The 13,641-nt window shown below is 27.9% G+C and overlaps 2 protein-coding genes across 3 annotated transcripts; one reads left to right on the top strand and one right to left on the bottom strand.

Annotated features, from left to right (window-relative positions):
* The first annotated feature begins 1,087 nt into the window (after positions 1–1,087).
* LOC110622541 lies at positions 1,088–4,026 on the top strand. 2 transcript variants are annotated; one of them, XM_021767083.2, is made up of 2 exons: positions 1,088–2,683; positions 3,605–4,026. In XM_021767083.2, the coding sequence occupies exon 1, from the start codon at positions 1,521–1,523 to the stop codon at positions 2,661–2,663; it is 1,143 nt and encodes a 380-aa protein (XP_021622775.1). In that variant the 5' UTR covers positions 1,088–1,520; the 3' UTR covers positions 2,664–2,683; positions 3,605–4,026. The 2 variants fall into 2 exon arrangements, with proteins under 2 accessions (XP_021622775.1, XP_021622774.1); XM_021767082.2 differs by having other exon boundaries at positions 1,089–2,683; positions 3,491–4,026.
* Positions 4,027–7,519: 3,493 nt separating this feature from the next.
* Positions 7,520–10,765, bottom strand: LOC110623068 (adenylosuccinate synthetase 2, chloroplastic). Its single transcript, XM_021767922.2, has 4 exons — positions 10,408–10,765; positions 9,332–10,024; positions 8,614–8,925; positions 7,520–8,060 (listed from the first exon to the last, which is right to left on the bottom strand). The coding sequence occupies exons 1-4, from the start codon at positions 10,693–10,695 to the stop codon at positions 7,890–7,892; spliced, it is 1,464 nt and encodes a 487-aa protein (XP_021623614.1). The 5' UTR covers positions 10,696–10,765; the 3' UTR covers positions 7,520–7,889.
* Positions 10,766–13,641: the final 2,876 nt, after the last annotated feature.

Genomic DNA, 13,641 nt, shown 5'->3' on the forward strand with positions numbered 1-13,641 from the left:
GACAAAATTATTATAATTTTGCGAGAATTTATTTGAATTTTTTTTTATAAAATTATTCATCTTAAATAAGAAGTTTCTCATTACAATAAAAACAATAATAAATCTATAAACACTAGAACTTAATAATATTTATTAATCATATAGATAATTAACATACAAAATATCTTTTAATTATATTTTTCTGATTTTTTAAATTATTTTAATATTTTTAATTTTTTATTAGTTCATCAATATATTTTATATTTATTATTGATAAAATCTAAATTTATTTATTTGTCTTTAGATATTTTATGCAATACATATTTTTACGGTGCAGGTTCATTTAACCTAATTTTAAAGTGTTATATTTTTTTCATAATAAAGCCGACAACAAACCTACAAACGAAATTAAAGAATAACTAACCTACAAAATATTTTCTAATTAAAAATTATTATTATATAATTATGAAAATAATTATATTTCATATTTTTAATAAATAAACTCGATCTTTATAAATTAGTATAATTTTAAAAATTAAAAGTATAATATATATTATAGTGATTTAATTAATAATAAAATTTATTTATACTGTTATTCTAAATAAATGCAAAGGTTCCATTTAAAAATTTAATAACATTGTGGATTTAAAAACAAATAGCGAACTAGTCTAATATTGCGTCTTTCAGTCCATGACTAAAATAGGTCAGACTGATTTATGCTTTGATTTATTGACAGAGTCTAGTTTTATAACGTGAACACTAAAAGAGAATTAAACGGTCACAAAATATGTTGATAAAAAAAATATTAAAGAGGGAGAGATTTCTAATACTGTAAATCATATTTTATGTATTTTAAAACATCAAGTATAATTAATGAAAATTTTAAAAGTGTAAAATTAAATTAATTATTTTTAAAATATAAAATAAAATTATAAAAAAAGTAAAATATATAATTTTTATAATTATTTAATATTATATTTTTAGTGATTTTCTGATAATACGGGAATAATATATCAACTCTATTGGTGGGTTATTAAAAGTTTTAATACTTGGGTACAATTTTTGAAAACCAATTTAAAAATACTTGCTTATGGTCAATTTTTGAAGTGTAGAGTAAAATTGTATAGGAAATTTTGGAGATTATCGCTATTTTTTATTAGTATTCTAATCGTTACTGGAACCCTAGGATGAACGAGAAATCGACAGGCTACAATATAGCCGCAGACCAAATCTACCGATAGTCTGCACCTGTTGGAAAGCAATCGGAGCTGCATTCCCCTTTGAAAATTCAAAACCTAAAGGCAACTACATCGTTTGTTGTTCGTGGTGGCTGCAACTTTCACTTGCGTTTTCAATTGTCGTGGGTAAGCTCGTTCTTCAATAGATTCTGATTCATCAAGTTCATGCCAATAACGATTAGTTGTTCGTGTTGGCTGCAAATTTCACTTGCGTTTTCGATTGTCGCGGGTAAGCTCGTCAATGGATTCTGATGCATCAAGTTCATACCAATAACGATTAGTTACTCATCTCGTATCTGCAAAATGTTACGCCGGATAAAATGTCCACCAACTCATATAATCTCTTTCCTTCAAAATTATCCATCTCTGCTTGTGAGAGTTATCTCAAGCAATGCAACTGAATCGCATATAGTGTCTTATCTTGTTAACAATTGTGGGTTATCTCCAAAATCTGCTGTTGTATCTTCTAAGTATCTTCAATTCAAAACCTCCAAAAAACCAGACTTGGTTCTTGCCTTTTTCAAGACACATGGGTTCTCAAAGACCCAGATTGCAGCGCTTGTCCGTAAACGCCCAAGGGTGCTTTTATCAGATCCTGAGAAAACTCTTTTGCCCAAACTTCAATTCTTGTACTCTAACGGATTTTCAAGACCTGACATTGCTAAAGTTTTGTCTGTATGCCCTGAGATTCTGCATAGTAGCTTAGAAAACCAAATAATCCCTGCTTTTAACGTCATAAGGACTTTTCTTCCATCTGATCAGAAAGTTGTTGGTGCTATAAAACGATTACCACGTATTTTAGGTTCTCATCTTGAAGACTATGTCATTCCTAATATCAAAATTTTGCAAGAAAATGGATTGCCAAAATCAAGTACTGCTTGGCTACTTAGATATCACCCTGCTACGTTTGTAACGAGCTTAAAACTATTTTCTGATATTGTGGAAAGAGTGAAGAGAATGGGGTTGGATCCTTTGGTATTGAACTTTGTTGCTGCAATTCATGCAGTAAGGGGAATGAGCCAATCAACGTGGCAAAGGAAAATTGATATTTATAAGAAGTGGGGATGGTCCGAGGAAGAGATTATTGTGGCTTTTGGGAAGCACCCATGGTGTATGATGTGCTCTGAGAAAAAAATTATGGCAGCCATGGAGTTCTATATCAACAAATTGGGTTGGGATTCTTCAACTATAAAACGACGTCCAATACTCATCTCACTGGGCTTGGATAAGAGGGTTGTGCCACGGTGTTCCGTTACAGAGGTTCTGCAGTCAAAAGGTCTGATCAGGCTGAATAGTTCTAGTTTAACTTCAGCAATTTTAATTTCTGAAGAAATGTTCCTGAAAAAATTTTTGACACCTTACAAAGAGGAAATTCCTCATCTGTTGAAGTTATATCAGGAGAAGTTGGAAGCTGCAAAATGCAAGGATGTGGAGAAAGGGGGCTGAAGCAATATGAGGCTATTGTGGTATGCCTGCTTGCCTATCCTTTAATTGATATAATTTATTCCTGTTGTCTACAATTTGGTTCCTCTAATGACAATGGTCCTGAGTTTTTTTAGTCTGATCATATATTTGATTGGTACTTGCATACATTTCTTTTTCTGTTTGTCATCGATGATGAGGGTGAAGGCTTCAGGATTAATGGGGTTATGCACCATATTTCTTTTTGCATGATAGTTGGACGGCAGCAAAATGTATTATTTTCCATCAAAAAAATCAAGGTTATGAATGGATTTAAGAGGTGGGGAAGCTTATTATTTTGCTTAGTAATTTGGTTTTGAGACTTTTGACACTCAAGATCATTTTGAAATGCATGACTGCTGAAGTACGTTGAAGTAATGATTTCATTGATTCAATTCACGTATTATTCTCGATCACAAAATAGGCATTGATTGAAGTCATAAATTTAGTTGTTCATTTTTCCTTTATCAAGGGAGTCACTGGAAAATTGAAGAGCTGGCTCAACTTTTCATTGTTAAATAGATGGCAATATTAATTACTCTCCATTGGAGATGATGAATTTTTTCAAGATTGGGGTTTCCTAGTTGAATAGCTCTCGGATTCTGAAAACATCTTGATTTTGTTTTGTACAAAAGAAAAAATTGAATTTTCTCAATTGCACTGTTTTTTTGCATGGTTTCTATTTCTACTAGGTTGAATTCTTTCTTTTTTATTCAGAGTTAAAAAAAAAATTGAATTCTTTCATTATGTTTTCAAGCATGAATATTGATGAAAATAAATTAAAATTGAATTGAATTTTTCCAAATTTCCAGTTTCCAACCAGAGTGATCATTCTTGTCTAACAAAATTTCACCATTGAAATAAATTGCGGAGCCTGATGAAGAACATTAAGTCTGATCAGATACAACTTGAACTTGTATCATCAGATATTTCAATATTCCAAGGTTTTGAAGGAGCAGACAGATGCACAGCAATACTAAGAGGGATGGTTGTGCTGAAGATAATTTTGGTGATGACTTGATTTAAGCACATCAACACTGACAGATTCTATTGGGCAATGCAAATCAACTTAATGCAGGTTTCTATTCTGGCCATTGGATTATTATTCATTGGTTTTGATGTGGCTTCTGGAAAAGCCTTGAATGAAACATGGCATTTGCATACAAGTTCAGTGTGTTTGAAATGTTCTGTAAATGTGATTCTTTCTCTCCACCCTTTCTCCTTTTCTTTCTTAATTTATATTCTCTTGTCAACAAAGTATAAGCTGAGCTACAATTTGAAAAAGAATTGTATTGTAGATTTACAAAAACAATTTTCAGTTGTCCAGTTATTTAGATTTTGTTCGAAATTGTGATGATTTCTGCTTTATGTCAAATTAATTTTTGATAATCTCTAGTTAATATATTTTCTATATTTTTTAAACTTTAACAAAAAAAAAATAATTTTAAGAAAAATGATTTTCACTTTTTAAAATAGAAAGTTATGTTTTATGTATATATAAATTTGTTAATAAATTTTATTTTTAAAATTAAATTTAAATAATAAAAAATAAATTATCATATTTTCTACTGAAAATAATTTTTAAATATAAGTTATTTTTTGCAAATAAATGAAATTTTAATTGTTATAATTTGAATATCATAATTATATAATTTTTTTAAATGGAACTATTTAATTGTTGTCCTAAGAGTACTTTTTTTTCTCACCTATGAATGCATTGAATAATAAAAAAAATTGATTTAAGACACACAGACTAAAAAGCAAATGGAAAAAATATAAAAATTAATTATTATATTTTAAAATAAAAAGATTAAATAGTTAATTTTATTAAATAATTTAAATAAATAATTTTCCTTAAATATAATCGACTTTGTAAACTAGTTTCCGTAAGAACTACGAATTGAAAAGTCAAACAGAAATTTAATTACTGTATAAAATAAAAATAAAAATACTATGTGAAAAACATTTAGTTGAATTGATTTGATTTCGATTTAAATTTTATATTTTGAATTAATTTCATAAAGTTATTATCATAAAAAATCATATTAACTTAATGTTTAAATTTTAAAATAACTTAATGTTCAAATTTTTTAAAATTAATTATTAATATCAAGACTGTTTATATATATATATATATATATATATATATATATATATATACAAATACATAATGTATTTAAAAAATATAAACAAAAAATTTAGACAAAATTAAAATTTTAGTTTGATGAGTTTAGTATAATTCTCACTGAAGAATCAGAATGAAAATTAAATCTAAACGGTGAAATAAATTTAATAATAATTCGCATCAATTCATTTGATTTTCCAATTTAATTCCAGCTAACAATTATATACTCTAATTTTCTCTCTCTATGTTTTAGAGAGGAAACTTTTCTCTCTGTCGTATGTTTTCTTTTTTGAGATAGAAAATCTCCATTGTGTGGACTCGCAGATGTGAATTCCTCTCCCTCCCTATCCAAGTGAGATTATATATAGTTTGATTTTGGTTTTAGGAATTTTGCTTTCACCTGCAAAGTAGAGATATTCGTTCGGCTTGTTTGGGTTGTCTATATTTGTATCTGTTGTTTTTACTTTGCAGTTGGAGGCGCTACCAAATATGCTATATATGAAACAACGGTGGCTCACAGAAAAGAAATGGTGGTCAATGTGTGTTTCTCTCCTTCTCTTTCGTTGGCGTTTGGAGGTTGCATCCTTTGGCTCTGATGGTAAAAGATTCAATTGCAATTGTGGAAGTTTGCAAGTTGTCTAATGCTTTCCCTTTATGTGGCATCAGATTTCACTTCTAGTCTTCATCTGGCGTGCATGCAACTAGTCCGCTCCTCTTTTTGCTGGAGAAGGTTTGACCTTCTTACTATCTACATGTGTTCTACTCCTTAAGGTTTCAATGGGTTAATAGAGCTTTAGTTAATGTTAAAAGGTGATACAGATTAATTAATATTAAATTTTATAAAAGATTTAAATCGTAATTAATTTTTTTTTACAATCTGTATTAAAGGTCAATAATAATTTTATAAAAAAAAAATTTAAGACAGATAATTTTTAAAAATATGATGAGAGCCACAAATCTATTACAAAATTTGAAATTTATATTATATTATTTAAAAGTTAATTTTATATTTTAATTATTTTTATATTTTTTCGTATTAAAATTTTTTATTATTTATTTTTTCTTGAGTGTTTGTTTGATACTTTAAATTTTATGAAATCAATAAAAGTTTTTTATTTTTAATATTTCTAAATTTTGTTTTAAATTAAATGAAATCGATTAAAATTTTTTATGGAGTAAAAAAGTTATATTCGAGTAGGAGTCTAAAAGTCTTGTTTGAGAAGGAGTGTATTTTACACTCAGTGCCATTGGCAGTGATGGCCGCTTCTTTTGGATTGGGAGATACCTTCTGAGCAGCAAATCGTTTATGGATTGGGTCAAGTTATTTTTTGGTCCTTAGAGTTTGTTGTTTTTTGAATTATTAAATTCAAATCAAACAGATTGGTGAGACTAATTTAAGGGATAGTTGTTTTAGTTTATAAACTCATCAAATAAGTTTATAAGTTATAAAATTAATTGGATCCGTATGTTCATAATATTTCTTGAATTTAGGAGACCAGCTTATAAAACGAAAACATAAAAAATTTGTGCGAGAAATTTTTTATTTTAATGCTTATAAGTATTAAGCTTATTTGATTAAATTAATTATCATGCGATACTCATTTAATTTTAAAATTTTATTTAATATCTTTTTAATAATTTTGTTAATAAAAATAAGTATAAGCTAATTATTATTAAATATATCAATTGCTTATTAATCAATTATAAGTATTTTAACCTAAGCACATAATTACTTAAAATTTTAAATATTTATAATCCTTAAATAACCTTATAAGTTAACTTTTATAAACTAAATCAAATACTTTTTTAAGATTTACTATTTAGTTTTATGAAAAAATTCAATAGTTAATCTCAATATTTCTAAAAAATATATTAAAATATTTTTTATATTTTAAAAAATTTAATAATTAATTTCTCAATTAATTTTAACATTTTAAATATCATAATTAAAATAAAATACTCTTGATACAAAGAAAATAATTAATATATTTTTAAATATTTAAGAGATTAACTAATAATTTTTTTAAAATTATAAAAATTAAATATTAAAATATTTAATAATTAAAATTAATGAAATAACCGATAAAATATTAAAATACTTAACAGTATAACTGATAAAATATTAAAATACTTAACGACTAAAATTAATAAAATAACTAATAAAATATTAGAAATATTCTAATATTTTATATCATAAAAACTAAATATTAATTTTTTCTAATACAAAACTAAAACCTAATTTGATTTGATTTAAGTTATAAACCCTGATTCTCAAAAATCAGAGTGAATCCATATGAATAAAGGTGAATCGAAAACTTGGCCAGATTGGAAACGGTTTTTCAATGAGAAAAATGAAAATAATCATAGGGTCGGTTATGTGACTGCAAATAATTATTTAAATATTAATAAAAATAGGAATGATTATTTGATTAAAAAAAACACATATAAAAATTAAAATTTAACTATTTTAATAATTACTCATAAAATATGTCTAAATTATAATAAACATGATTATTAATTTGATAAAACTTATTAATAAACCTTAAACCTATAATTCATCTTTACCGATTCAATAACCCAACAGTATCTGGCTGTTACAAGCTTTAAGTTTTCTGGTAAGTAATAAAGCAATAAACAACTTATTAGCTCTGATCTCTCATAATCATCTGAAGCCATTCAGTTTTGTTAGACAAGAAGCATCAATAAGCAGAGCCTATTTCCTGGAAAGTTTAGCCATGAGGACGATCCATGCATTGCTTGCAACCAAAACTTTTACAGCTACAAAAACTATTGTAAATATATCAAAAAGATCAACTGCTGCAACTGAAAACCTCTTGTCTAATACTGCATCTTAACAAATCCCTAATGGTTTAATATAATTGAACATTCAATTTAGAAGTAGACACCATATGTGAAGGGCAGAATTGGTGCATCAACTTCATTTGCCCTAAAAAATGTAGCTTTTTTTATGTTCTGTCTAAAAATATGCCGGGCATAATTGGGGGGTCAAATGCTGCAGCACAGTAAGATTTTATTCACCACCAAGAGTATAATAGCCTGGCTGTCTAAATAAAGAACAGTTGAATTTACTTGTATATAAGAGCATCACGTCCAGGCCCAACGCCAATGTAATGGATAGGTACACCAACGAGTTCTTCTATCCTCTCCACATATTGACGTGCAGCTTTTGGAAGGTCCGTGTAGTTTCTAATAGAAGATATATCAGTCTTCCATCCAGGTAAAACCTCATATTCAACCTGAACACAGTTGGACGACATAAATCAAAGAGCTCCATAGAAAAAATTTTCAAAAATAATGAAAAAACACACCACGGATAAACATTAGAGCATGTGTTTTCTCCAAACAACAAGACAATCATCATACATATATAAACCAAGCAGGGTCTTATACATACTTTTTCAGTGTCTGTTATGATTTGAAGGAACTACAACCTTTTAGCTAGTCGATCAGGCCTTGATCTAGTGGTGAAGCTAGCAAAGATTGCAGCTCGGAACCAACAGGTCCTAGGTTCAAGTCCCACACATGTTGGTATGATTGTGTTTCCATATTATTAAGTTTTTTGCTTTTTTTTTTTTTTTGCTTATCAAATGTACTTTGGTTCATACCAGTTTCAGTTGCAACATAACTATGCTGCACTTTGTATTCTTATATCTCGGCTACAAAAAAAATGGAGCTAACATCACACGGCCATTATTCACTAATATCAATATTTTACCTACAGAGACAAGAATAAATTTTTTGTGGTTGCTCAACATAATTAATATTTTAAACTATAAAAGATAAACTTGCCTTCAACTGTTCAAGAACACGAAGATCAGCGGGAAATGATTTAATTGGTGTGCCATCCATTTGCTTATAAGCAACCCCCAATTGAATTTCAGGAAGATCAGATAGAACATCAAGTTTGGTCAGATTTAAAGAAGAAAAGCCATTAATCTGACAGCAATACTTCAGTGCAACTATATCAAGCCAACCACAACGTCGAGGACGGCCAGTTGTGGTTCCAAACTCCTGCCCAGCAAATCTAAGTAGGTCACCCCCCTGACCCAAGATCTCAGTAGGGAAAGGACCAGAACCAACCCTTGTAGTGTATGCCTTCACCTGCACATAAAGTTAATAATGCAGATGCTTTACTGAACATTTATCATGAAGCGATTTAAGCATTCACCCCCTAAAATCAATATAGTATCTAGTTTTATTAAATTTACTCTGCCAAAAATTAGAAGTTTGAATACATTCTTCTGGTCCCATATAAATCTCCAGCTGGACCAAGATTTCTTAAGCATTAAAAGCACAGAAATCTTTGGAAGGTGTTTACACTTCATTCACTATGGCTTTTCAACTAAACAAGGTAAATAAATTTGCCAGAAAACTCTGCTGCATTGCAAGTCTAAATTCCTACTAGTATTTTTCAGGCATCTCCCCAAAAAAAAAAAGGCAGAGCTGAGGAGAAGGAAATAAAAAAGAAAAATAAATAAACTAAATAATTAAGCAAATATCTACTAACCACTCCAATGAGATCACCAACGACTCTTGGTGCAATACCAAGACCAGTACAGATCCCACCAGCTGACGGGCTGGACGAAGTCACAAAAGGATAAGTTCCAAAGTCAATGTCTAGCATAGTAGCTTGACCACCTTCCACCAAAATCTTCTTCTTCTGCACAATGGATTCATTCATAACATGCACAGTATCTGCAATAAAGGGTTCCAACCTTTCTGCAAATCTCTTGTATATCTCAACTTCATCCCTAAGCATTTCTGGGCCATAGTTAAAACCTTGGAACCTTGAAGCTGCATCTGACAATAAAATATCAAGCTTCTGAGGAAAAGTATCCATGTGCCTCAAGTCACTTACTCTAATGCCATTACGGATCACCTTGCTAGAGTAACAAGGTCCAATCCCTCTTCTAGTAGTGCCAATAAATGATTTAGCAAGCTCAGCTTCTCTAAGCCCATCTACTTGTTGGTGGAAATCAAATAACAGGTGAGCACGGTCCGACACTAATATCCTTCCCTCGCAGGAGACACCATTTGATTCCAGGCCATCAATCTCCTTAAACAAACCTGGAAGATGCACCACAACTCCATTGCCAATAACACAGAGAGTATCCTCATTAAGAATACCAGAAGGAACAAGGTGAAGAGCAAATTTTTTTCCCTCTGAATTGTAGATGGTATGACCAGCATTAGCACCACCCTGGCATAAGATAATACTACAGGTTTAAGGCCAAGCAAATTTACAATCAACAAAATCACCAATATAGCAAAATCCAAAAAATCATGCAAGCTAAGAACCCAAATTAAAATCACACAACCATTAGCCATAGCAAATTATATTCCTCCACATTAAAAAATTTAATCATGTTTGGCCACTTTCTGTTTGGTTTCTCAATTTAAAGTTTTATACTACCGAAAACCCAGCTCATAGCATATCAGGGCAATTGTTAGCGCAACCAAAGACCACTATAAGATTAAGAATTGCATGCTCATCACAAGAAAGCCACCATCTTTGCCAGTTACTTTACTGCAAAAAGCATTATTTTTCTTGTTTCCTACGAAATATAATGAAAGCATGGTTACCTGGCAGCGAGCGACGACGTCGAAATGCTGAGCCAAGATGTCGACGAGTTTGCCTTTACCTTCATCGCCCCACTGGCAGCCTAAAACGCCGGAAACTTGACTGAGAGATTCGATACGACTTAGAGAGTCGCTGGCGGCGACGCTCAACGACGGCGAGGAGGGAGGAGATTTGACGGAGCATACTACGACGTTCCGAGGATGGAGAAGGGACCGGTGGGGGAGACGGCGGTGGGTCCACTTGGGGGAAGTAATAGGGTTTGAATCGAGCCTGAGAGACGTGAAGCTCATAGTGAAGAAAGTACTTGTCTTGAAAAAGTGAAGCGAGTGAAGCGAAAAAGCAAAGCGAGAAAAAGAAAGGGAGGGAGGGTTTTCAGAGGACGGGATTGAGGGTGGGGAATGATAAAATGATGTGCGGGTGATGGAGAAAGTTTAAGACGCTCCCTAAGGATGTAAACAAGCATAGCCGAGTTTTGAATAATTTTAAAACTCCTAAAAATTTTCTACATCATAGGCAAATATTGAAATCTAATGCATCCTACCACACCCTAAATCTCTTAATTAAATAAATTTTAAATAAAAAAATAATTGGTAAGTATAATTTAATATATGATCATAATTTAATATTTATATTTTTAATAACAAATAAGTAATTTTTATGTTGTTAAAAAAATAGTATTTCTGTTAATGTGAAAATTAAAAAAAATAAACTCAAATTAAATAGATTAAATTATTATAAATATTAAAACTATAATAATTAAATTATTATAAATTATTAAACTTAAAAGAATTAAATTGTTTCTCATAAGAATGGAGGGATTAAATTGAAAGTTTTATTAAATTTTAGGGATTATATTATAAATTACACTTTATTCATTAATATCCTAATTAACTTACCTTTATTTTTAAACCTCAACTTAATGTAAAGAAAAATAAAAGGAAATGTGATGTCAATTAATCTCATTGAATCACCCAATTCAATTCTATTGTCCATTCATTGCTTGTATATTTTATTTTATTACTCAATTCTTTTTATAATTTATTTTATTTTTCGTTATCTCAAAATTATTCTTCATTATTTATTTTTAGACTATATTATATATAAATAAATTATTATAATTTTATGTATTTTTATTTCATTTTCAAGAAATTTCTTAAAATATCTCTTAATATTTAACAAAATTTAATATACGTAAGATGATATAATTGAAATGTTTATAAAAATAATTGTATTCATTAATCTGTATAAAACAGTAAAGTGAACAAAAATTATGAGACGAAATAAATATTTTTTTTATCTGTTTTGCAATTTAATAAATAGTTTAACCCTTTTGTTTTAATTATAGAATAAATTACATTTTAATTCTTGATTTTTAACGTAATTAATAGATCGATCTATATATTTTTAAAATCGAACATTTAAATTCCTATATAATTATTCCGTCATAATTGGAGGTCTTTCCGTCCATAATTCCATTAGTCCGCAGGTCAAAAGGAAAATAAACATTTCAAATATCTAAAATATCATCGTGAATACGTAAATCCTTTATGATATAAATAAAATTTTATATTATGTAAACGACATTTTATTCCTTAAGTTTTAATGTAATTTATGGATCAATCATTATATTTTTAAAATTAAATATCTAAATCTTTCTATATTTAATTTATCTAAAATTATAATTCTTCCATTCATTATAGACATTAATTCAAAGTAAGTGAATGGTCAAACTTCTTCGAAAAGTACAATTTTTTTATAAAATACTATTTATAAAAATTTATAACCTATTTAAAGTTATTTCGTACTACTTAAAAATAGTTAAAGTTACAAGTATTTTTCTAAAAGTTTTGAAATTGTAAGTATTGAAGTAATGTAATGAATGGAAATTGTAAAATAAAAAATTTTAAAAATTAGTTAAACGAAATATTATAGATAAAAGTTAATGGGAATTTAAGTGTTATTTCAAATAAAAAATAAAAGATTAAAATGTTTAAATTATAATAGAGGATGATGAATTGATTATAGAATGATTTAAATATATGATTTTAAAATTATAGAGACCGATCCATTAGTTATATTAAATTTTAAGGATTAAAGTGTAATTTATCTATTTAAAAAGGTATGAATAAAAAAATCTCTAATTTGGACGAATTGATTATAAAGATATTTAAGTGTTCGATTTTAAAAATATAAGAATAAATCTATTAATTATACTAAAATTTAGGAACTAAAGTGTAATTTATCTTTAATTATATAATGTTATAAATGAGAAAGTGAAAGATATTTTATTATAATAAAAATAATTAAAGTTGAATATATAACCTGACCTTTTAATTTTTTTTTTTAAAGAAAAAATCAGTTGCCATCTCCACACTTTCATTGTTAACTTGTATACCTGACCTTTATAAAATTGTGACTAAACTTCTACACTTTGATGTTACCTACATAAGCTATAAACTTTTAGAGGTTAAATGACTGCATTTTATAAAATTTAAAGATTTAATAATTATATTTTATAAAATTTAAAAAATTAAATAGTTATATTTTTATAAAAATAAGAGTTTAAAAAAAATTAAAATACCAATTTAAAAATTAGATAATATTATTATTGTCAATTTAAACAACTAGTTATATATTCTTAAATTTATTTTGCCTACAAACTTAACTTTAAAAAAACACTTAATAAACGACTTTAATATTGTTAAACTACAACTCATTAATGTATAAAATATTAATGAAATCAATCGAATATTTCATATTTTCTTTTATTTTAGTATAAATTATTCAGTGTTTAGAGGTTACTAATGTCGGTGAATTCGACTAATATATATATATATATATATATATATATTCATATTGGTTAGACTCTTAAAGGATAAATATCTCTTCAAGCCCCGCTTGTTAAAAGTGAGAAGGCCTTTATCATCCCATCTAACCTTAATAGAATGCATATAATAACATATAAAATGAGTATTATAATTCTATTTAATTTTATTTTTTTTTAATTTTTTTTTAAATATCTCTTAATATTGAGTAAAATTTAATATTTTTAAAATAAATATAATAAAAAATTAATAAAAAAATTATCTTTCTTGTATAAAAAAATATAATGGACAAAAAGCATAGGAGGAAAGGAGAGAATATATATATAACTTAAAAATTTTATGAAAATTGTAATAGCAACATTACTGGACAATGGACTGACTACATTATTTTAATTAATGGATACAATCACA

This window comes from Manihot esculenta, chromosome 9, assembly GCF_001659605.2.
Source record: "Manihot esculenta cultivar AM560-2 chromosome 9, M.esculenta_v8, whole genome shotgun sequence".
NCBI lineage: Eukaryota > Viridiplantae > Streptophyta > Magnoliopsida > Malpighiales > Euphorbiaceae > Manihot > Manihot esculenta.